The sequence below is a fragment of the Scleropages formosus genome, chromosome 7, assembly GCF_900964775.1.
Source record: "Scleropages formosus chromosome 7, fSclFor1.1, whole genome shotgun sequence".
Classification (NCBI taxonomy): Eukaryota; Metazoa; Chordata; class Actinopteri; order Osteoglossiformes; family Osteoglossidae; genus Scleropages; species Scleropages formosus.
This window is the reverse complement of record NC_041812.1, coordinates 19,259,792-19,285,142: the sequence shown is the minus strand read 5'-3', so window position 1 is coordinate 19,285,142 and position 25,351 is coordinate 19,259,792. Positions and strand designations below refer to the sequence as shown.

The 25,351-nt window shown below is 43.7% G+C and overlaps 1 protein-coding gene across 1 annotated transcript in view; it reads left to right on the top strand.

Annotated features, from left to right (window-relative positions):
- Nucleotides 1–14,310: 14,310 nt before the first annotated feature.
- The window catches only part of gnao1a (guanine nucleotide binding protein (G protein), alpha activating activity polypeptide O, a), a 75,715-nt gene continuing 64,674 nt past the window's right edge, over nt 14,311–25,351 (top strand). The window contains exons 1-2 of the mRNA XM_018726644.2: nt 14,311–14,879; nt 15,048–15,090. Of these exons, the coding sequence (XP_018582160.1) occupies nt 14,762–14,879; nt 15,048–15,090 (161 nt within the window). The 5' untranslated portion in view covers nt 14,311–14,761. The remainder of the gene's footprint in view (nt 14,880–15,047; nt 15,091–25,351) is intronic.

Sequence of the window (25,351 nt, the reverse complement as noted above, 5' to 3'; positions counted from 1 at the left end):
CTAGGGCTGTGTAATGAAGAACTCAAAGTTCTAAGCTGTGAAACATAGTCGGACAGAGTTCTTTACTGATACACGGAATGCTATTAATCTATTACTAAATCAATAAAGTCAACTGAGATCCACTTACTGGTAAGTTGTCTCGTTTCAATAAAATCCAAGCACTCACAAAAGTGTTAACCAGGTGAATTACCTCTGTGCTCTACATTGTATCTGAAAATACCATCCTCAAATGTATGAAGGAGGAAATTATGGTTAGGAATAAAAGCATGAATACTCAATATGTGATCTGTATGTGATTTCTATTTTCCGCAGCTTGCACTGTTACAGTTTCATCCTTTTAAGTACATTACTTCAGCTACCTATTATTTTCTTCTTACCTGGCATTTTGGAGGGGTTCTCCATTAGAGCAATGGGCCAGTGAGCATACACTCAGATATTAATGTCTTCCCTAAATTTTATGACACCATCAATACATCAATCTATCTGTAAGTTTTCTCTGTTTTGTTCTCAACTTAAGCCAATAGAAATATTTTATTGCACATTTTAATTTATACGGATAAATATATGCATGTTATTTGGCCAATGTTGCCCGGTATTTCTTGGATGTGTCTTTTATTTATACACGCACAGTTTTTGGTGGAGTGAAAAGCTCGCGTCTGCCATCACCAGTGGGTGAAACCGTTGTTTTATTTAGCCGGAAGCTTCCAGGACCACTTTGGATGTGCCGTTCTCCACCCCACCCTGCACTTCCATGCATTATTGAAAAGCTCTTAAGTAAAACCCCTGCTCTCACCCCCCACGCCTGTTTTTGTGTCCCATAGAGCTTTGCAGGAAGTTCCAGAGCTCCAGAGAATCTGCCCACAAAGGGTATGCAGGAACAGTTGTGATGCCAGGAACTCTGGACTTCAAAGCACAGCATGAACGGCAGGACCCCACTGTTCTTGTATGTATTGCACAAGTCACCAGCATACGGTGTAAAAGCAGAGTATGTCCATTGAGGAGGAGTGTTTTAAAATGTTCATTTTTCTCTACCCGCCTTCCCTCATTGCTTTGCAGTAGAAAGAATCTGCTATCCAGCGTGTGTTTTTAATTCCTTTGCAGGTACCGAATATGAGTTTGGTGTGGGAGGACCCCAGCACCCTGTTGAACAGGTTAGACAGGCTGTGAGTGACATCTAAAAACAAAGCACAGTGGTTGTGAAAACAACATCTGGCAGCAAGGTTGTTCAAGCAGCTAACAAGGAGGTTTCCAGGTCACATATTGTGTTTTTTTTTTTACAATACATATTTAAAATTTGAATTTGCTATGGATTGCATTCTTTTACAGCTCATTCAGTTGTCATAACTGTTCATGTGGAAAACAGTGCTTGGTGGAGCAAGCTGGTAAAGTGCTTTGCTCGAGGGTATAGGTGCACCCTCAAAGGATTTGAAGCACCTCTTATAGGCCATAAACCGAGGTCTCTGTCCCCTAAGCAGACAGACCACTAGCTTCTCCACTAGTTGTCGTCTGATGGTCTATGGCCACCAAACCATCCTGCTGCTTTGACTGTCATTTTCCCTCAAAACTACCTGTTGGACTCTCAGCAGCTCTCACTACACCATTTCTCAGCCTTGCTAGTTCAATTGGACTTGTGCAGAAAAAGAAGCAAAGTGTTTAAGGAGCACAGACCTGCAACCAGAAAAGATGGATCTTCAGCAAGGTATTTATCTTGAACTATTTCGATGCAGTGCCAAGCAGCTGGGCAAATTCAGAAATTCTTTGACAAAGGTAGGATGAGCCAATAATCGCCGTAGTAACAGCCTCTATTTAAGGCTGCTGAACTGGACACCTGGATTGGACTAAATTAGATACCAGTGGTATGGGTACATCAGATTCCAGGAATATTTAATATACATTTTATAATAGCCTGGAAACGGTCCCAGCTCCCGGCTGTCGTGATGTGCTGTTGATGGAGATACACCCGTATGTTTGTGGTCTGTGTCACTCGCCTCAATGAGGATTATCAATATACATCTACACTACATCTAGTTCCCTTCACTCGTCAGTCCCTCTCTCTCTTTCCTCAAAATAAACATACGTCGAGTGGTTCCAGGGATTGTGAAGGATTTAAATGTCCACATTTTCAAAGATTTTATGGGATTATGGGAGTGGTGGAATTTTTTTTCCACTGTTATGAGAGCAAAGGATCTCTTCGTTTTTCTTCTCATGATTTCAGTGCGTGAGCTGTACAATAATATTACTATTTTCAGGCGGCCATATTTTTTTTGTATTTTGAACAAGGCTCAGTTTCTCTTGCACTATTTTGAATGTGGTTTCTTTGACTTTAGTTCGATTTCATATTAACTGACACATTGCTTGAGTAATGGATGTCTGGATGTATTATTATCTCAGGTAGAACATATTTCTTTCAACCTGGAATGTAGTATGTCACTAGATATGCTTTATGGTGTGGTTGATTTCCAAATTTTAATGCTAAAAGCAGTCAAGGGGTTGTTCTGGGACTTTTAAATAATTTCATTTGAAACAATGTTAGTTATGAAATTGTAATCCGAGGATTTTGTTGTTCTGATGAGAGTATTTTTTTAAATTTTGCATTAAAAGGAAATAAACTCAGTATCCATCCCCCATCCACTAACTCATCAAGTGGAATGCTGCGTTCCAGATGTGGTTGTTGGATTATAAAGCTTTTAAAGTGTTCAATAAAATCAATGCTGTGCCACATGGTCCCATGGGACCATTTATGGAATGATTTTTTTTTTTTTTAATGAATCATAATATGCAATGCTTAGATAATATAGTGACAATGCTGGCATAAACACTGAGATGGAATACAGTGGTCCAGTTCATTTCTTAACTCTGACTTTTCATTTAGTCATAACATTTAGCTGTTATGTTGTGGTAGACATTTTTATCTTACCTAGGAGTAATCATGCAGCCGATTACAGAGATGTCCATAAGGAGTCACTGGCAAGGATGGCGTGTCACAAGTGGAACCTAAAAGGCATGTCACCCCAACCCCTTTACTCTGCTCAGTTTGAGAATCTGAGCTGAACATCTGGCTGCAAGCTGGTGAATCTGCGCACACTGGAGGAATGTGTAAGCACAACCTGACCCCGGTAGGGGTAAGTGAAATACTGCGAATCCAGGAAGAAAATTAGTCTTTCAAGTGGAAGAGAAGTGCTACGCTCTGTACATGAACACAGGAATGTCTGGCATGCAGAAGAGGTGGGAGTGATTCTCTCGCGAAAAGTGGCGATTCTTAATGGAATATCGGTGAGCCTCAGAGCTGTTGCTGCAAAATTCCAGGAAAGAAGGATGAAAAACAGCGAATCGCAGGTCTGAACTACATCAGGTGAAGCTCGGTTTGCTAGCAAAAAGGACTAAACAATGGAAATGTTTATTCACGCAACAGCAGAACGACAAGATCAGCCCAGAGGAAGTAGTCGTTGACAGTAAACGTTCCCCAAGTGTTGCATGTGTCAGAAGACACAACAATAGATATGGAGAAAGTGTTCAGAGTTGGGTATTTTGAATAATTATTGTAAGAAAAACACCAAGTGAATCCCCTTTAACACAATGCCTAAAGAAAGCTTTGAGCGAGAAACAAAACTGTGGCCTATCACAGAGCTGCAGGAAGGGCGACAAAAGTGAATTCCTGTAAACACAGTTTGTGGACAGTTTAGGAACTCACGGGAATGATCGTCATGCCTTACTGCGGCAGCGTCTCAGTATGATGAATTGAACGGCCAGAACAAATGCGCGCTGCAAATAAAGCAGAGCAAACGGCCCATGTCATGGAGCCGTATATCTGTAAGGAACAAGCTCAAACACTAAAACCCTGTGGGCGCGGAAGAGATCTTACGCATAGCCCCGAGTGAAAGGTTTTCTTAAGATCCTCTAAGAAAATAAATCCAAGTTTATTCTTACCAAGACTTCTCATTCAAAAGCGTATCAACCAGGTTACTGTGCTGGCTGAAGGGTTAACTATAGTATGATTTAATAAAAATTAAAATCTTAATTATTTCGTCCTTTTATAACGTTTTGTGATTCTTAAAAAACATGTCCTGCTTCGTTTCATTGACAATGTAAGAAAAAGAATTCTGTCTGTGGGTAATGACAGCCCTATTTGATGTAACACAGCAGAAGAAGGCTGACCCTGGGCCAGTCTGCACGGCGAGTCTGCTTCTCCCATAGAACGAGTCTCTTTCTTTGGCAGCACGATCCTCCTGTCCTCCCTGTCTGCTATTTGATTAAATACCAGCTTTTGCATTGCCGTCTTCATCGCAGCCAGGAAGCATGTACATCGTGTCTGAAAGCACAGTCAAAAGTATCATTCACATCGCAGTTCACTGCAAGGAAACAAATATTAAATAATGCAATAACTCCAGTGGCAGGGCTTTTCCTGTAACAGCAGTACTATTCATCTTCAAACAGAGGAAGAAGATGATGAAAATCTGGAGTTAACATTGAAGGTACTGCCATTCATTTGCCTGGTGATGCATTTCATTAGCCATAAAATTATGTTAGGGATTATGGACTTCCTGCCAGATGTTTGTAAATTTAGATTATAGAAGGTGGACAGCTATACGTATAAATAACATATTGCTGTTTATATTGTTAGCGATTGTTTCCAGTAGCTGAGCTTTTATAAAGCAGGTAGACATAGAAGATCAGCTGAAATCACTTCTTTTCATTACCATATACTTTTTTAAGTGGCGATGAACTTCAGTGACAGAATTAAGTATTAATGAATAATTATTCCTCACCATATCCTGTATTAATAATAATGTAATAAAAACAGGGTTCCTCTATTTAGCAATTCTCTCATTTGCGGGATTAAATGTTTGAGAAGCAGCATAATGCAGGTGTAAGGGTCATAAAATATCGTTCAAGCGCCTGAAGTTTTTGATTGGATAATATATTAAATTAAGACAGAGGTTTCCCCAATCTGGAGTGCATAATCCTGCCACAGATCACTTTATGGACTGGCGTTTATTTCTGGATATTTCTCCAAACCTGTCAATTAAGGATCCTGTATTTTTTAGTGGCTTGTATAACTTGTTCATAAACTGTAGAATAAAATCTAGCATCTTCATATTAGGCAATGGCTTGTTGCGTAAGGATCGATCAGATCACTGTAATGTCCTTACGGCAATAAAGATTTGATCGTGCACCGATTGCTTGTTGCCGCTCGTATGCACTTCCCCATTCTTTATAGTGTGCGGCCTCCTTCTGATTATATAATCTTTTTTTAGAGAATACCTCCGCTATGAAATTGCCTTACAAATTTTGTCTGGGAATCAGACACCTGGATTAAAAGCATACCTATTTGTCTTGTCAGCCTGAGCGCTGAGCTGACTGATGACCTGTAGCTGTAGGGAAAACCATGTTCATTCCACTCTGTTCAGTGTGGCAGTGCCTGCAGTCAGCTGCTTGACATTTACATTTATTCACTTAGCTAATGCTTTTCCTCAAAGCAACTTATAGTGTTAAGTTACAGTTATTTACTCATTTGTGCAGCAGGGTATTTTTTTTTTTTAAATACTGGAACAATTCAGTCTAGGTATTACAGTTGGGAGTGGGATTGGAACCTGTAACCTGTGGGTTCAAAGGCAGCAGCTCCAACCACTACACTCTCAGCTGCCCGAACCACCTATCCCTCTTAAACATGACCATGGTATGGCGAAAAGAACAAAAATGCCTGTTCCAGCAACTGTCTTAAATCACTTGTTGAGCAACCTTTTCCCACTAGGTGTGTGTTGCTTTGGAAAAAGCGTCTGCTGAATGAATAAATGTAAATGTACAAGGAAATACTTTTTTCTCCAGGTACTTCTGGGTTTTGTCACCTTTCATTGTCTCTAAAAAATACGTTTTGTTTTTGCCAGTTCACATATAAATTTGTCGCACGGTAGATTTTATCGATTGTTGTGACATTGTTCATTGTTTCATCCGTCTTACCAGCTATTGCCAAGACCTTAAGAGGCTCTGACAAGTGTCTGCATACACTGACCAGATGAAAGTAACACAGTGTGGAGAATGGGAGGATTTCAGTGTAAGTGCTATTAAAATATCTTTTACGTGCACTTTTTTGTCTGCAGACAATAAGCTGCTATTCCACTTGTTCAGTGGCGCAATGTTAATGGTCAATATGTGAGCAGGTTGATCAGTAAGATGCATATCTGCGAACAAGTAAATTTGGCTCCTGATGGACGCGGGACCCAGGCTCCCATATCGGGTGGATTAAGGATGCCTTTTTATGATTGCATCCTGTCGAAATGAAATCCTGCATGAGGCTGATGGCATACACCTGGCCTACCAGCACTAGCCCCTCCCCCAACTCTGTCTCCTCCCCCACCAAGTCTCCAGATAGTTCTTTAGCATTGCAGCTTTTTTCCACTCCCTGATATTCATTAGTGTATGTTCACGGGGATGCCACATTAGGGATAATCTACATGCATTACTATTCAAATAAAGAGGATTGAGTGGCCATTTCCCAGAAAGAGCCTCTGCCAAGAGCTCCCTGGGCCTGTGCTATAGTAGGAGGGAGGGAGTGGATAAGCAAAAAGAGAGAGAGGACCATGGTAAAAACTGGCTGAAACATTGCAGGGATGCAGCAATCCAAAAGCAACCTTCTCGCTTTCATCAGTCATTGTTTGAATTCTTTCTGCTGGTTTTGCTTGTTTCCTTCTTGTATGGGGGGCGTGGTGGTGCAGTGGGTATGGCTGGGTCCTGCTCTCTGGCTGGTCTGGGGTTCGAGCTCCGCTTGGGGTGCCCTGTGATGGACTGGCGTCCCGCCCTCGGTGTGTCCCCTCCCCATCCAGCCTTGCGCCCTGTGTTGCTGGGTTAGGCTCCAGTTTACTGTGACCCCGCTTGGGACAAGTGTGTGTGTGTGTGTCCCCTTCTCGTATTTGTATCTTACTTGATGTTGCTCTTTCCACATGAAACATATTTAGACCACGACCTGAAAGAGAAAATAGTCAAAGTTGGTAACAACTGTTTCCGACACCCCCGGTGAAAAGTTGCTTACTTCACAGAGTTTTGCATCGCAAATGGTACCCTGCAGACTGCGCATCTGTAATCCAGAGCTGTGCCTTGGACCTGTAGGTTGATTGCTCGTCATAACGTCGAAGAGTTTGTGGTCAATGGCGTGAAAAGCACAGCCACACAACAGATGCTCCTTTTGTGAAATTAAATTGAACTTTGGAACAAATAAAGCCTTGTCTGAATGGAAAACATTCCAGATCTCCCATTCGGGGCTGAAGGACACAAACTTCATCATATGCACTTACTAGCATGATCAGCACCCAACAAAAGAGGATATTTCTCTCTTCCAGTTGCTACTATCATGCATGTTCTCTCTTGCTCTGTCTCCCCTACTCTCCCTTGTGAATGTGAAGAGGTGAACCTGAGGTTACGCAGCTCTAGTCCATTAAGGGCTGCAGTGTAGTAGGAATTTTGCTTTCCTCCAACATGTCTTTTCTTTTTTTAAGTCTTTTGTCGAGCAGTATCCTTAACCATCATTTGCAAGTGATCCCCATTTTAACATTAACACTTTTTCACTTAGCTGACGCTTTTCGCTAAAGTGACTTACATTGTTAAGCTACGTACAGTGATTTACCCATTTGTAGAGCTGGGTCATTTTTACTAGAATTATTTGACGTAAGTACCTTTACCTGGGGGCCCATAATGTTAAATATGGTTTTCACAATAAGGAGACAAGTTGATGTCAACTGGGACAATTCAAAGTGCTTATTATCTTGTATGTTATTTTTGATTAACTGGCAGCAGAAGCACACTGGCAAATTAGATTAGAGGCTTAAAAAGTAAGGCATGACAATGCTCCAAATAGTTCTGTCTGCACAATTTAGGTTTCAGCTGATCAGAATAAGGCATTGCACAGTGCCCCTCTTGGTTTCATGCTTTCTTCTGGCTTGATGTTCTGCAGAGCAGATTTATTCCCAAGCTCCACTTGGTTCACTGTTTGTCTTGTGATCATAAAAACATTTGTTTTGTCTTGGCTTGTGTGTGTGTGTATCCTACCTGTTAATGGTCACTCCCTGTTTTTGCCACTGTCTGTGTACACGTAACTCGCTCTTTGCACAGAGAGTGAGGGGTTCTCAGAATGAAGTGACCTGTAAGATAGCAGATAGCCTACCCTTGGTAGGACCTGGGTGTCAACCATCTGCCCATGCTGAAGCCCAGTGTTACTCAGTGCCTATATATGTGTGTGTGTGTGTGTGTGTGTGTGTGTGTGTGTGTGTGAGCGAGCGAGAGAGAGAGAGTGTGTATATCTGTCTCAGTGGGCTGGATTTCTCCCCTGTGTAAAATAGAACAGAAAGGGCCAGTCAAGTGTGCCAGGCACATCTCGCTCCATTACCTTGGGGGAGCAGCTGGGACATCCTCACTGGCTCTCGGGGTGAGGTGATCAGCCCTGCTCACAGGAACGTGATGCGGCACCATAGCAGATGTGAAAAGCACAGTAAAGCTCAATGCCTTCACCTACCTGTATGCAGGATATATGCAGAAATTGCTTGAAACTGTAATTTCTGTGATGGTCAGTGTAAAGAGCGTATAGCTCCCACTCAGAAACAAATACGAGAAAATGAAGGGTTGAGTGTAATGGAGACCTGAGTAGTGATTTATATATTCTATGTATTTTTCACAGATGTTTAGTATAAATGGGAAAATGTACAGTTGCTTGCAGGGCTAGGTCACACTCAGTAAAATGTAAAATTGCACCATGTTTGAGCTTTAGTCTGTAGAGCAATTGTTTCATGTGCTCAGCCGACTGCGTTCTTTCGACTGTGGTCTTGAGACACCCTATAATTACAAATCCTAGCATGATTACAATGGTCTTCACGTTCACCTCACACCTCAAAGCTGCAGATTAGCCCGGTGTGAACAAGAATCCCAGCCTGCATATATTATTGCCCGGGCTTTTGTCAGTCCCAACCTTTCTCACACGTTTCTTTCAGATACTGGTATCATGGTTAAAATTGGGAAAAACACTGAAAAAACCCAAATCGGAATCCCCATCTGGAAACCAGAGAAGACAATGAAGGCAGTAAATAAAACCTTCTGTCACAAACAAATCAGAGAAGGCTGTGGGAAGGACTTCGGTGCTTGTCCTGAGTCAGGCCAGATGGATTCTCTGTTACTTCTGCTGTAGGCTGTACACATCCAAGACGTGGAATTTTAAAATGAATGCATGTATTGATTAAATCCATTATGAGAACCAAATAAACAAGGACTATTGCCCTCCGGTTAGTACCAGTGTTCTGCAATAGTCTCTGTGTTTCAGGAATACCTGTACTCATATATTTATATATTTGTCAACATTTATTTATTTGGGGGGGGGGTGCGGTGGTGCAGCAGGTTTGGCCGGAGCCTTCTCTCCGGTAGGTCGGGGGCTCAAGTCCCGCTAGCAGTGCCTTCTGACAGATTGGCATCCTGCTCTGGGTGCATCCCCTCCCCCTCCAGCCCTGCGCCCTGTGTTGCCGGGTTAGGCTCCAGCTTGCCGCAACCCCACTTGGGACAAGCAGTTTCAGCAAGTGTGTGTGTGTGTGTGTGTGTGTGTGTGTGTTTTATTTATTTAGCTGATGGTTTTCTTCAATATGGCTTACAATTTTAAGCTGCTTAAAATAAATTCCCCATTTATTTAGCTGGGTAACTTTTACTGGAATAGCTCAGGGTAAATACCCTGATCAAAGGTGCTATAGGAGGAGGTGGGATTTGAACTTGGCTCCTGTGAATAGAAAATCAGTGGCCCACACCACACCACACCACTCCACCACCCACTGCTCTTCTGCTTTCTGTTGTTCTCCAGCTCTCCTAGTAGCACAGCTAACCCTTTTTAGTGCTGAACTGGCAGTCAGTCCAACAGGAAGCTGCTGGGCATCCCATGGTTGCATAAACCAGGACTAGATGCTTCAAACTCCCTTAAATATCAGGTCATAATACATGTCATCAATAAATTTGTCTGAAACACCAATGACCTCACCAGTCTTCCAGATTGCTACTGTCCTCATGTTCTACTAAACCAACTGAGGTTATTTCATAACCCATCACAGCCCTCACCAACTGCCTCCTTTCTGAGCTCATGCACAACCTCATCTGTATGTAAAGGAATGCAATATCCTCACATTACACACACGTTAACACTGAAACCCAACTCATAGTTACAGTTTAAATGTAATTTGCTTAGCAGTACATGAGCCATATTATCTGTCCTTTCAAACAAGTTGCTGATTATTTGGGCTGTAGTAACACAGACTGTAAAGTTATTTTTGGCATATTGCGCAGACACGGTCTAATGCAATGAATTTTTCAATCCTTGAGATCTACTTAAGGAAAAAAAATCCAACTATATAAATGTTAAATGCTTTGGCTAAAAGTATCTCCTATCTGCACTCCACTGATTCAAATCTGTGCATTCCCATTCGTGGTTATCAGCCATTCAGTCACCCCACTGCTTTAGAATATCAATTATATGTGCAATGATTGGGTTTGGTGGTTGTGAGGGTTGCTGTAGCTCCGAGCGCAAGATGCACCTGTATAGCCTTTTTGAAAGCCATGCCCACAACGGAGGCATCTCTGTCCCTTTTCTATCCTGCCTGCTCATACTTGACCTTCTTTTCTGTCTCTGCAAGCTCCAGCTTGCAGGCTCCAGTCAATAAGACATCCCCAAGAGTCTCCCTAACAGCCTTTAGCACTCTTTCTCTTCATGCATAAAGGGGGTCTTTGCATCATATCACCAGCATTGGCTGGGATGTTTAATTCTATGCTTATACTTGAGAAAACTTCAGAAAGGGAGAAAGGGGTTTCAGCAATTCTGTGCGGCTGAGCAAAGAGGATATGCTCTCACAGGAGATAACAATGATCACACAGAGACCCGCTGTGCTACTTTCATTGCATCAAAGACAAATTTCCCCACGTCTCATCTGCCTGTTTGACACAGGGCCCTTTGTCGAGCAAACAGAACAATCAGGATGCTCTGCAAAGAGGCTCTTGTTGACCTGATCTCAGGAAAATGTCATATGTCCCTTTCTGAATTTCTCCTCCGTGGATGTGTTGCATTGTGTCTCGCTTGTTTTGGCTTGCAAGCAAAGGGGAGTGACAGCAGATCATCAGATCAGTAAGCGACTGTGTGCGCGTGTGTGTTTATTAACAGTGCTGCACAAATATAATTTAATGCAGTTATAATCTGCATTGGCTGTTCAAAATGTGCAAACTGCCTGATTTCTGCGTGAAGGGCTGTGGGTGGACGTTCAGCTCGAAAAACGTAATCATTCCATTGTTTTCTCTAGACATTATGAGAAATGTGCAGTGATACCTGCTGGCCCATATATATGTATGGATGACATTATATATAATATATTGCTCCAGTGAAATACCCGGTAGGGGGGTGCAGTGGTGCGGTGGCACCACGGTGGCCCAGTGGGTTGGCCCAGGTCTTGCTCTCCAGTGGGTCTGGGGTTTGAGTCCCACTTGGGGTGCCTTGCGAGGGACTGGCGTCCCGTCGTGGATGTGTCCCCTCCCCCTCCAGCCTTATGCCCTGAGTTGCCGGGTAGGCTCCGATTCCGTGACCCTGTATGGGACAAACGGTTCAGACAAATGTGTGTGTGTGTGAAATAGCGGGTTATACAAATAAGCCAAATAGTGTCAATTGCTTTGGATAAAGGTATCAGTTAATCAACAAATTATATGTAGTACTTACCTTTGCTTAATCTACAGTTTTATTTTTATTTTCTTTGTTTTTTCTTCATCAGTTTCTTTTGATTTCCAGAGTTTTAGCTTTAAAAATCTTCTTTCACCCTCATTTAATCTTTTGAAGCAAATTTGTGTCAATAGGAAGTATTTTGAAGTTGTACTAATTCACACACACACACACATTTTCAGAACCGCTTGTCCCTTACGGGGTCACGGGGAACCGGAGCCTACCCGGCAACACAGGGCGTAGGGCCGGAGGGGGAAGGGGACGCACCCAGGACGGGACGCCAGTCCGCCGCAAGGCACCCCAAGCGGGACTTGAACCCCAGACCCACCGGAGAGCAGGACTGCGGTCCAACCCACTGCGCCACTGCATCCCATGTTGTACTAATTCTTTTTTATCAATGTTTCTCTAAAAGAGTAAGGACATGGGTCACATGGTTTACTCAATGGCAACAATAATCTGAAACAAAATAACCTGGGCAACCAGAGAAAAGGCAGTAAACTGATCAATTACAATATTCTTTGAGAAAGTTTGAGTAGTTTTACTGAGCATCCAGGGTAAAATCGGTCAATATTTAATTCCTGCAGCTTCCTGTGTGAGTCAGGAAAAGAAGGCCTTTGGAGTCACCATGAGAAAAGTGAGACAGAAATCCACATCCTCTTTAAAAATACAGCAGTGTCTGTAACAAACAGTAATTAGCCATGACCATATTATCAGCTATAACTGTGACTGAAAACATGAAATATTGAACTTCTGGAAAAGAAAAAGCAGTTAGGTATACATCTTAACACTTTACATCAAGGTACAGGCCGAGCTACATGGTGATTGACATTTGATTAATGCCAATTAAGTTCCATTTCAGCCTAATTAAAGTATTTGGGTCATCTCCAGATTGTTGTGTATGTCACCTAATATCTCTCTTAATCATGCCATACCAACAATAACAACTATTACCAGCTGATTTTATTTTTGAATGAATAATAGAGAAGACGGGGGTGTGGTGGCACAGTGGCGCAGTGGGTTGGACCGAATCCTGCTCTCCGGTGGGTCTGGGGTTCGAGTCCCACTTGGGGTGCCTTGCAACGGACTGGCGTCCCATCCTGGGTGTGTCCCCTCCCCCCCGAGGCTAGGCTCCGGCTCTCCGCGACCCCGTACGGGACAAGCGGTTCAGAAAATGTGTGTGTGTGTGTGTAATAGAGAAGACAGGTGTTTTAAAACAGTAAATAAAATCCATTAGGGCTACTGACACTGGATATGTATGGTTTCAGTGGTACAGCGGTTTGTTCTTCCTCAGAATTCAAAAGCTGAAAGAATTCTTTTCATATTTGCTGTTGGCTGAAGGGACATGGGTTCTCTGACATTGGGAAGGCGTACAGCAATTCAGGAAGAAGCAACTTAGACATATTTTAACAAAATAATATATTTCAGGGAATTATATTTTACAGGTGTACTTTATTCCAAGGGAGAAGCCAGACTGAAATGAGAAAGGATAGCCATACACACAGGATGCCCAACACTAGGGGACCGTGCAATTTCCTTGCTGTTTGTGTGTGTGTGTGTGTGTGTGTCTGCCATTTGCCTGGCTTCATGGAGTTTGTTGATGTGTCATGTGCTTCGGGTTTCCTCCCGGTGCTGTCCAGGGAGCAGATCTGCTTGGCGTGTGCTGCGTCACACGGCTGTGGTCATGCAACGTCTGCTGCGTCCTCGCACCTTCGCTGAGAGAGGGAGGGAAGAAGGTAGGGAATTGTATGGAGGTGAGTTAGGGTTTGAGTTCAAGTTCGTAGGATGGTATCATTGCAGGAACAAACCATACTTGGTTTACTCCGGCTTCAGAGAATATTCATTGTTCAGCGAAACCTTTCACGTGCATTTAATCCCTCTAAGCAGTTAATAAGTCAGTCCGCTGGTTTTTTGCTTGATATGTTGCTTAATGTTTCATATTTAAAAGCCAGTTCATTTAACTGATATTTTCCGCCATCCTTATCGCTGGCATCGTTACAAATCCCCGATCCCGTAATAAATTGAAAATTAAAGTCAGTGCTGACAGTGCTGTGTGTCACAGTGAGTGAAAGTGACACCACAAGATCCACATACTAGTATGTACAGTCGAAGCAGCATTTTGTCAGTACCAGTGTTTCTTGATTTATATTATTGTTGGTGAAAATATATATTATAATGTGGTCGAGGAAACAATCATTTGACTCCAGGAAAGCCAAAGAGTGACATGTAGTAAACGCACTAACCTAATAACCCAACTAAGTGAAGGAGAGCAGCGTTAGGCCACGCCTAGGTGCGCTACGCTGGGCCTGCGTCAAGTCCGTGTCGCCTTATCGACGGACTGGGGGCTTTATTCTGGCCACAACCTGCAGTGTGGACGTTCAAAAACAAAACCCTGTCGATGTCGAATAAGAGTGCGGTCTTGGGACATCCACTGTCCTTAATAATACAGCAAAAAAGGCCGTCGCTGCTTGATTAAATTCAGCCGAACGTGTTTAACGCTGCACGGCCGGGATGCTCGCCACCGCTTGCTCGCGCTCGTTCACATGGCTCTGACGTCAGCGGGATTGTCAGTAAGCGCTCGAGCTCCCCAGCCCGCGCGCCGTCCCTTCTGCCCCTCCATTGTGCGCAAGCCGAACGATGCGAGCGCTCGCAGCCGCCGTCGCCGCCCAGTAGAGACCGCCAAGCCCCGCACGCCTCGCGCAACCACACCTCCGCACGGACACTGCAACGCGACGTCGAGACGGAAAGAAGCCCGATTGAAATCCGTCTCAAAACCCCGGTTTTTAATGCTTTAGCCAGTCGTGAGACAGAGAGAGAGTGAGCGAAAGAAAGAGAGAGAGAGAGAGAGCGAGCGAGCGAGAGAGAGCGAGAGAGAGAGCGCGCGCGCGAGGCTGAGGGGGAACGAACGAGAGAGAACGAGCGAGCGAGCGAGCGCGCACGAGAAGAGGGGCTGGAGAGATACCGAGGGGCAAAAACAGGGACTGTCCGTTTTTAACCTCGCGTTATTTTTTTCTGGAGAGAGAAAAAGAGCCGAGGCTCGCCGGAACCATGGGATGTACACTGAGCGCTGAGGAGAGGGCGGCTCTGGACAGGAGCAAAGCCATCGAGAAGAACCTGAAGGAAGATGGACTCACTGCCGCGAAAGACGTGAAATTGCTGCTGCTGGGTGAGGCAGAGCTCGCCGTGTCTCACACCGTGTCTTATACACTAGTCTAGTGCACCACAGAACGAACCACAGAGCCAGCGAGACCAGTAACTATGACGGTCAAAATGAGAGGCGAGCCCGCCGTGAGCGGAACAGCCCTGTAATATGTCTTTCTTTCTGTCTGAACAGGCGCTGGCGAGTCGGGAAAAAGCACCATCGTGAAGCAGATGAAGTAAGTCAAGTATCCGCCGTGTGTTCGCCGTCTCTCTCCCTGTGAGGTGGGCTCTGCTAGCCGCCGCCCCCTCGCCGCCCGCTCCTGGTTCGGTCGGTGAACACCGCCGTCCGCCATGTTCCCCAAGAACCGCTCTTTATCACGCTCCGCCGCTTGCCTTTAAAAGGAAAAGCCCGAAAGCCTGGCGAAGGTGTGGGCTCGACGACGCGGGGATGTGCTGTTCACCGAGCCGGTGCTGAAAAGCTATGGGCCGGTTCGGTTCCGCGCTAGGGTCTCGGCGGAGAGCCGATAAAATTCGCCTCCTCAATTAATCTTAATGCGGCGCTTTTATCTCCCTGAGCCGCGCCTTCCCTCAGCGTTTGATCTCTTGACGCATGTTTTTTTAGGGTTATATCTCTGGCATTCCATACAGAAATACAAATTCTAAAAATCTGCTCGTAAGGCGGATTTTATGCAGAGAGAAAAGATGCCGTTACAACCCCATTTACTGGCCCTCCCTGCCTTTTAAAGTGGACCCTTAAATGGCGGGCGGCTCCACGGAGCTCCCGGCGCTCGCTGACGGGAAACTGCGGCGTTTGGGGTCTCTTCTCAGCTCCGTCTCCATCCGAGGAGAAGGACGACGCCCGGAGTCTGACAGAGACTCTCTTCCACGGCCATTTTTATTGTCTCCGCGCCCGTTCCCGTTCCCCCGTCCGCCTCTCCCATTTCACTGAAATGATGCCTTTTCGACTCATTTCATCCAGAAACTGACTACATTTGCGATGGATATTGCTCAATTTTGTAACCGTGTGTGCTTTCTCGGTGGAAGAACAACCAAACGACGATTTTCGTCTTTTTTCCAACTCTGTGTCATACATCGATGGTTAATTAAAATTTATGAGAAAATGTCCTCAGTGATGGTTTAGTGAGTGAGACGCCGAGGCCCGTTCTGGGGTTATTCGTGTTTCGGAACCGAGAGCACCATTTAAACACCTGATTTGAGGACTGAATGAGGAGAAAAGGACAGGTTGCAGACACCAGGCGAACGAGCCTCTTTCCAGCTCTTGACTGGCTCATTGCCATTTTCGTAACGGCTTTTCCTCTGTGATATATCTTTTATAACCGCTTCATATCTGGCTCTGACTCGCGCGCGCACTCGCTCTCCGTGCATGAGCCTTGTGGAAATACCGCGCCACACGAGGAGCCGCTCGCCGTTAACCGCCGGTAACTGGCGGATTACGGTTTCAGGCAGTGCGCGTGGTGGACAGCGCCCAAACGAGCCTGCGTTCGCTCGTCTCTTTTCGGAAGCGATCGTGCGTTCGGGCCTGCGCGCTTGAACCGCCGCGCGCGCCGCTCGCGAGCAGCAAAGGAAGAAAACCCGGGGTGGATTTCTCAGTTACCTGGGAGAGAGCTGTGCGAATGAAAGGGGGATGAATAATCTAGCGTTCTGAGAATTACATGTCACCACTGTCGACAATTTGATTGAATGTCTTCTGCGGTTTTAACTATTAAAACGCTCTCTATCCACTGCATGCCTCCAAGTATGACTTGACATTGTTTCCCTGCTTCTTGTCGTTGACTTAGTGCATTTTTATGTGCTACTTCAGACGAGCATCATCAGTACCATATTCCATAATGAGAAATGGACATCTAGATGTGAGATGTCTAGCGGTATTTTTAGTGAAAATGTTACTCACTGTTTATGGAATCTGACATGACATGGCTCAGTGTTTGCAGCTTTGTACAATACCATATACTATTGGTGCTATTGTTGATTTTTCCTTCCTGTTTTAAAGGGAGATATAAGGTTTATAGGTTTGAAATGAAGGAGGAGCCTCAATGCTGCACATTTCCCCTCACATAGCCCCCAAAAATCTTGCTGCAATCTGTTAACTAATGAATATGTGCAGTTCAACCATGTACACCCATTTTTCTGTCGGTCAAACAGGGTATTGTGTGGAGTTTTGTCCATTTTTAGGCTTACAGTAATTGTTGCATATTAGATATATTTACCCCTGTTTTAATGCTCCCTTAAGATGGTAATGTATCAGAACCGTACACCCTTCCCTTGTTTAATAGGGTTAACTTGTTCCATGAAGTCACCCTATTAGACGAGTTCCTGTTGTGAGCACATCAAAAATTAATAGGTTCCCTGATGAAAATATCATAACTAAAATGTATTATAATACCAAAAAGGTATTTTTATGCATCACAATAACACCAGCACATTTTATAAGATTTGTAGTAAAAATTACTGAATTTTATCATTTATCACCACCGTCTCTTAATTCCAGCGTTTTTTCTTTATTTGAGAAAAACTGTACAATATCTTTCTGCTCCTCACCACTTTCAGTGGACTTAATGACTTGTAACTTGTCTTTTAACATTACATTTTTCTTTTCACTTTACTTTTTATTAATCCGTCTTTTCCCTTGCAACCTTTTTAGATGTAGTTTTTATAATTTTATTCATGTTGGTTAATGATTAGATAAGAAGATCACTGACTGTGTCACAGTGCACAGAGAGGTACAGTATGATGTTTGACACAAGATGATTGCAAAATTAAGGCTTTGTTTCTGACATTGTAAGGGTATTCATGTTATGAAAGCTGTTTATGTTATTTAAACAATTTAGTTAATATTTACATACATAAATATTAATACTGAGTTAATATTTACAATGTCTAAAAATGATTGAATCTTGGAGTTTAGTTGTGAGTTACCTTTGCCATGGTCAGTGTTGTAATTGTGTGTCAGTTTGATAGGAAGCAGAAATTACTTGCAGTAGTTGGTTTTCTTAATCATGAAGTATATATGTGTGCTTTGCAGAGTGAAACACATGTTAGGCAGTGAATAAAATATCTTTACTGCATAACTGGGCACACATGCTGTTGTATGGGGGGGTGGTGCAGTGGGCTTGGTCAGGTCTTGCTCTCTGCCAGGTCTGGGGTTCGAGTCCTGCTTGGGGTGCCTTGTGACAGATTGGCATCCTGTCCTGGGTGTGTCCCCTCCCCCTCCAGCCTTGTGTGCTGTGTTGCTGGGTTAGGCTCCTGTTTGGGAAAAGCAGTTTTAGACTGTGTGTGTGTGTATAATATAATGTATGTATAATGTAACACTACCAGGGGTCTGTGATTTAGAGTGTCTGCAAAGTGGCACATCCACCTAAAGTGAGCTTGCTAAACGCCTTGCTCTGGGAGATAACGCTTCCCCATCCCCTCAGAGAATTTCAGGATAGGTAGTCTTTCCCACTCTGATCTGGTTGTACTGAAAATGCAGTCTGTTTGCTTAGTGATTTTTTCAAGCAGAAACACAAAGTTCCCAGTTTGAATTTTTTTGGCTGTTTGATTTTGAAAGGTGTGGATGTGTCTGGATTATGTGGTTATTTAGTTAATAACGGTTAGTGTTAACTGATAACCTGTAAGTGGGGCAGATTTATTATGTCCTTTTGATTATGTGGTGACCCTGCCAGAAGTTCCACGACTGTACCAAGGCTATCATCCAGTTTTGCTATAAAAAAGGATTTGGCTGTAGAAGACAGCATTTTCATGGGCCGTTGTGGTTCTGGAGCACTCAGAAAATCTCTTCTAGGAATGTACAGTAATGGGGTGATTCCATGAGGGAGGTCAAAATCTACAAATCACCTGTGGTGCTACAGTACTGCAAGTTTCCATATTATTATATGCTCTGCATGTTGTAGTTAAATATTATCAGTGTCACCAACTCAAATGTTACTAGATTACTGGACCGCAGTCAGTTGGAAAGTTTATAAAGGCAGAAAGAACTGGTTTTAATGGTCAAAACTGTTAATAGAGATCATTTTGGACAAAGAAGTTTGCATTCTTCCAGCAATACAATGATCCTTTTTCTGGCTTGCAGTGCATTTGTAGCTGGATATATGTGTACTAAAGGATGATCATGAGTGTTTGTAAAAAAAAAAAAAAAATTCAGTTGGTTGTATTTATGATGATGTTTTAATCAGATATTGTGTTGATCTACCTGGGTGTCTAAAATGTTTTTTTTTTCTTTTCACATGCATTGGAGAGTCCTGTTTAAATGTTCTTTGTAATTAAACAGATTAAAAATGTCATTTTAAATAATGGTAGTAACGATACCTTTATATAAATATCATCTTTTAAATTGTAAATAACTTCAGCTTCTTTTAAAGACAAAAATGACCTTGCAGAATTCAGTGACGTTTCATTTGTTTAATCTAGGGACACGTTTAGAAAGTTTGATATGTATCTTTCCATGATTGTCACCTGATCCTTCCCTCTTCTAAATAGCTTTTAATCTTAAAATTATTATTTTTCTGAATAAATGTTTCTTTAAAATATTTGCATTCTTTCTAAAACCACCCTCTATTTTGTCCAGTTGCTTTCTGCTCAGTTACTCATAGAAAATATATGTGTAAATCCCTTTAAAAAGTTACAAATATATGCCCTTTTGGTTTTGTATTGTCAGCCGTGTTACAGTTTCACAGTGTCCCTGGTTATCTAAACTATGAACACATCTCTCTACTGCTTATAAGGTTTGCAGGGAGAGAGTAATTATGAAGTACTTCTGCTATTCTGAAGAACCCAACAGCAGCTGGATCAGAAAATGTTGTGCTTTGTCTTGAGCGTTTTGTTGTGTGATCACCTTTGAATAATTCATGGAGGGTAATGCTGTAATTCTGTGAAAATCAGAGCAAGAGGTATGTACGAGTGTGCTGTAAACTTGAGTCAGAATGTCTAATGCATGAATCAAACACTTCAATACACATGGAATAAGAGCCTGTATGTGTGATGCATTGTCTCCTGCAGTGTTGCTGAATCCCCTTTGACCTCTGACCTTGGATTGCTCTTTGCCAACCACAGTATAAAATACATTCTTCGCAACACCAGGTGCACCAGGTGCGAATTGTACCCACGTTCTATCACCCCCTTATTTTGTCATCCTACATACCCATTACCATATGCTCATCCTGGTGTAATGGCACACCAGTCTCCAGTGTGGTTTTAAGCATCTTGGCTTGGTATCTATCATCATCTGGGGTCATCATGGTAGGGGCTTGTCATGTGATCAGCTCTGTTGTTTGTGTTAGTATTTGCCAGAACAGCACTGCATAAAGTGTAATCTGTGCAATGGGTAGTCCCAGCGTTCTTCTTTATCAGGCAGGCTGTCTGTCTGCAAACTATTAAACTTTGTGCTTTCTTCTTCATCCCAGTAAATCCTTTCTTTGTGTAAAAATGCTCTTGTATTCTCAATCTGAAGAACTACTGCTGTCTTATGAGCTGATGAATGGGTTGCATATCTGTGAAGATGGGCTGTGATGGAGGACCGGTAAATGTGGCCTTTTACAGGAATTACAATCAACATTTTTATCACTTGCTGTACTGCATCATTAATGGGAAGCTGCTTCTCCACTTAGATTCAAGATCAGCGCTTCCATCACTCTCGTTCTTCACTTTAATTCTGAGTGTAGCATTACGGTTTAACGGTTAATGCTCTTACTGCAAAGCCAGCAGAGGTAATGACTGGACTGTTAAAAATGTCACGTACTGTTAATGTAATATTGGGTTAAATTGCTGAGATGGAATGTACATGTTTTGGCTTTCACCACCAGACATTTCCCTTCCTGGAGTAATGTGAGATGGCTTTGTTTTTATTGGATAGTTACATTCGTACCAAATCGAGCACATGTGTCATGCTGACATTGACAACATTTAATTTACTACTTTCTGCCAGACAGAGGGAAAAAGTAACTGTGTCATCAGTGCAACCAGTTATGCCTCTGGAATTATGTTCAGTCATGAGTGTAAAATGTAATGTATACTTTTGTCACAAGTACTGCTGGTATTTGAAAACAGCAGAGAATGAAATCATTTGTGCAGTGTATTAGGAATTGAAATGATAACAGTGTGTTTTGGTTAAAATGTGAAAAAATTATGCAGTTAATTTCTGCATTATAAATGCAGTCATAAAAACCCCCTTTTTGAAATATGTAGGTCATAAGGCTATGCAACTCATCCTGCTTTTTGTGGTCCAGAGGGACTGTTTTTAAATGGGACTCGAGTACAGTTTCTGCCTCCAACTGTAAGGCTTGCATGACAGCTAATGGCTCCGTCTTCAACACCAAAAGCATTCATGTTTAGTGAGGATCAATACATTTTGTTCCTTCATCTTTCCTAGATCACTGGCCAGGTACTTTATGTGTTTTCACACCCTAACATCACCTGAATTTCTCACCAGCAAAGCCCTGCAGTCCTTGCTGACACATCTGCCAAATGAATGCATTTTCTGTGTTGCCTGATCTGCATTCCTTCCCAAGTGCATGCCTGGATCTCTTCCCTAGGGGGTTGGTAGGTTGTGAAGGCCATTGGGAGGATCTGGGAGAAGAACTCTGCCATCCATCAGCAATATCACTCTTCATTTTTCATTTGCCGCAAAGGATATGTGTGGGTGGTCTCTCACAGGCAGCACTGTACATTGCTACACTGTGTGTGTCGGGGGGCTCATCTCCCCGCAAGCCCTCAACAGAAAGGTCAGCTTGGCAGGGTGTTTCCTGCCCAACCTGTCATGGGAACAATAAACCATGCAGGTCAAAAAGGAGCAGAACCCCCCCATTACATTATATTAATATCTGTGGCGCCAGACCGCAGACATTTTCCTTTCTCCTTGGAGCTAAATCAGATATGGACATTCTGACCACTGGGAGGATGTGCAACAATCTGAAAGTCTTTCTTTTGGACCATGTGATTGTAATTGGTATTGTCAGATTCTCCAGTCTTGAATTCATTCCAGAAGTGTATATTTGGACTTTTACTAAAATATACTGTTGGATGTAAAGCAGACCAAGCTCCTGTGTCTTCTCCTATAGCTCTTGTGATGGTGCTTAATATTTGCTAAGGCAAAAGTAAGGAATACAAAACAGTGCTCAGAGCCCAGTGCTGTAAATGTTTTTGGTAGCACTGGCTTGAGTAAGGTACTTGACCTCAATCCAGCTGTGTGAATGGCTGTAAATTGTCATCTGGGCTGAGCAGTGAAAAGATAACGAAATGTGGGTGTGAGCCTGTGGTTCTGTTGCCAACAGTGCTGGTAGCTGGCAGATGAAACATGTGCTGCTCCTTGACTCACCAGCTGGCTTGCCTGCCTGGCATGTGACTGTGTCAGAGGGGCATCTGGCTGGTCGGCGGTGTGCACGGGGCTCTTTGATGGCAGCCCTCTGACTGGCAGTGGGTGAAGCATGTGCCGTGCATGAGGAGTAGCTGGATATCAGGTACCTGCAGGGCAGCTTTGCAGAGAGTGGGGTGGGGGCGACAATCATTGCTTCCTTCCAGCTGTAGGGTTGCTGCGAGCTCAGGACTGAAGCACTGCCCCCATCCTCAGAGTGTCTTCCTGGAAGTCCACCAGACAACACCCTCAGAACAAGTAAAGGCATTTACCAGCACATGTCTCTCATCCTTGAGCGCGTGATGTTTTTTTTATGTTCCATTCTCCTTTCTGTTCTTTCCTTATTTATTGCTTGAATGAAAATCTCATTAACTCTGAGGAATACTAGCTGTCCCGACAAAGGGGAGAGGAGGCTGGCTGCCCCAGCACTAATGGAAGCCGGAGGAGGTCCTCAGCTAATGGCTCTGTATTTGTTTTGCTGTAAAAAGCTCAGAATTAAGATGAAACGGACTGCTGCTTTCACAGCCGTGCGGCTGCTTTCTTGGCACTGTACACGAGGGGAGTGACTATGTCAGGGTGGTGCTCTGAGAGAGAGCTGCTCTGTGTTCCTTTTGGCACATCTGATAGGATGAGGAAGAAGGAAGGAGCAGCATGCTGCACTTACAGTTAACTTACAGTTTGTCCACAGTACTTTCCACCTTGTCTTGTTCTCTTGAATTTATGCCCTCTTGTTTATGTCCTCCACACCCCCTGTTCTCCAGTGCTCCTATCCTTCTGTCATCTACTGGCCAATAATATACCTTTTCAGTCTTTTTTTACCAGTATTCTATGGTGACCAGAATCAAAGATGTTTTTACAGAGCACTACTGAGAGGCAGGCTGAGCTCTTTGTTGATACCCTGAACCTTGCTGATTGGTCTCCTGCATGTAGATTAGTTTGGAGAAGTTGGAACTATAGCTCTGCTTATGCTTCTCCATGTTAACCACCAGCCTTATTAACACAGCCAGGGGTTATGGAGCTGGAGGTGTCGTCTATTTGATCTGTCACGTGGATCCATAGGGCTAAAACCCACAGCTCATCACAGAGTCTCACACATTACTGGGAGTGCGAACCATCACTGTGTGCTTTCTGCTAAAAGAAAGTGTCTCCCCTGATCTCCATGGTTGGTGGCATGGAGGGCTGTGACCTCACCAAGTCACTGTTACAGTACCCCTGGCATATCCTTGTCACACCCTGTCTCCTTTTTTCTTGACCACTCCAAAGCTGGCTGACTGTCCTTCCTGTATCCACTTTTACAGCCTCAAAGGAGTCCTGTAGGCCAGGAGCTGGTTGTGTTCTGCTCATAGAGGAAGTGTTGACTGTGATTAGATGTCCCTGAGAAATAAGTGAGAAATGGCACGAGAGAGTGTTCAGATATTTTGAAATTTTTTTATGACGGTATCTTCTTCACAACGGATTACACAAATACTCTGACACACAACTATTTATACATTGTAATGCCAACTACTCTAATCATACTCAGACATTTTTACTTTTCTCAAGAGCACATTTTGTCTTTCTGTCTATTGCATACAACTTTGTGTGTTTACATACACACACACGCAGTGTGCTAACCACTGCCCATGCCATTTCTCCAGGATGGCCATGATTGTGAGCAGTGGAACAGTCACTGCTTGGCACATGGGCCCAGTTGCTTGTCAAAGGCTGCTTTGTTTTCCTGTGGGAGGGTGCAAGATGGGGGCTGGGCTGCCCTGGGTTCAGAACACATGGCCAGAATCATCCAGACTCCCCCTAAACACATCCATGAGAAAAACCTCCCCTTTAACTGTTTATTAGCCCCTGGGGAAAATGTGCTAAAAAAGAAGTGTAATAAAAGACAAGCATTACATTTGATAAAGATGAACAAACTGCAAATTGGTGTCTTAGAAAAATAATGGAGAAAAAAATAAGTAACTGCCAGTTATGAATGTGACCAGTACTGGATGGATTATTCAGAGTAATGAGGCAAAAAAGCCTCAAAGAGTTATTCTCCTTTTACTATTTTTTTCTCATGACTGAGGAAAATTATTCAAAAATGCATCAAAGATAATAGGGGGTGCGGTGGCGCAGTGGGTTGGACCACAGTCCTGCTCTCCAGTGGGTCTAGGGTTCGAATCCCGCTTGGGGTGCCTTGCGGCGGACTGGCGTCCCGTCCTGGGTGTGTCCCCTCCCCCTCCGGCCTTACGCCCTGTGTTGCCGGGTAGGCTCCGGTTCCCCGTGACCCCGTATGGGACAAGCGGTTCTGAAAATGTGTGTGTGTGTGTGCATCAAAGAAAAACTGAAAATCTAAATACTATTATTCCTTGAGACTGTAATAAATGTATTGGCTATCTAATTACTAAATGGATATTTCAGTGTCTGAATGAGAACGATAGTTATTAGGTCACAGTGTAAAGTGTGTGTAGCAAATCAGGGCAGTAAACAGTGAATAGTGACATTTCTTTGCACAGCTCTTGCAATGTCCCAGCATTTGTCTGGGAGGCCCCCAGCACATGTGCCTCATATCTAGTGGGAGGGGCCACACTGGAGGTCTGCATAATTTACATCAGTTTGGGCTAGACTAGACATTGGGCTGGTAACACAAATAAATAGTGTTTGATACTTTTTACCAAAAAACTTATACTACAGAGATTTTGATCACAGAGGGATAGATATTTTGGATCACGGATGGTCCCCAGTGGAGCATGCAAGGAAGAACCTGGATGGTGGAGGTGTAGCAGATTAGTTGACGACACATCTGACTGTGTCATCCCTTCAGCACTAGCAGAGAGCAGAGGAGCAGCATGGCCGGCTGCCTCCAGGGATGGACCAGATGCACTCCCTTGTGGGTGAGTTTGCATTTAGTGGGCCTCCAGTGCCACTTGCTTGCTCACTCTCTCATGTGTATTAAGACCCTTGGGTCGAGCTGATGAGAGCATTGCAGCTTGCACTTGGTCTCTCAACTGATCTAGGCTCAGGTGGTGCAGAGCGTCTTCACGGCCGCTCCCTGCTGCATGCCCTCCCTCTTTCCCTCCTTTGCTCCCTCCCTCGGCAGATTTGCTGCTCCTCTGCACCTTCCACAGCCCTATAAAATTGCATTCATCTGTGGTCCT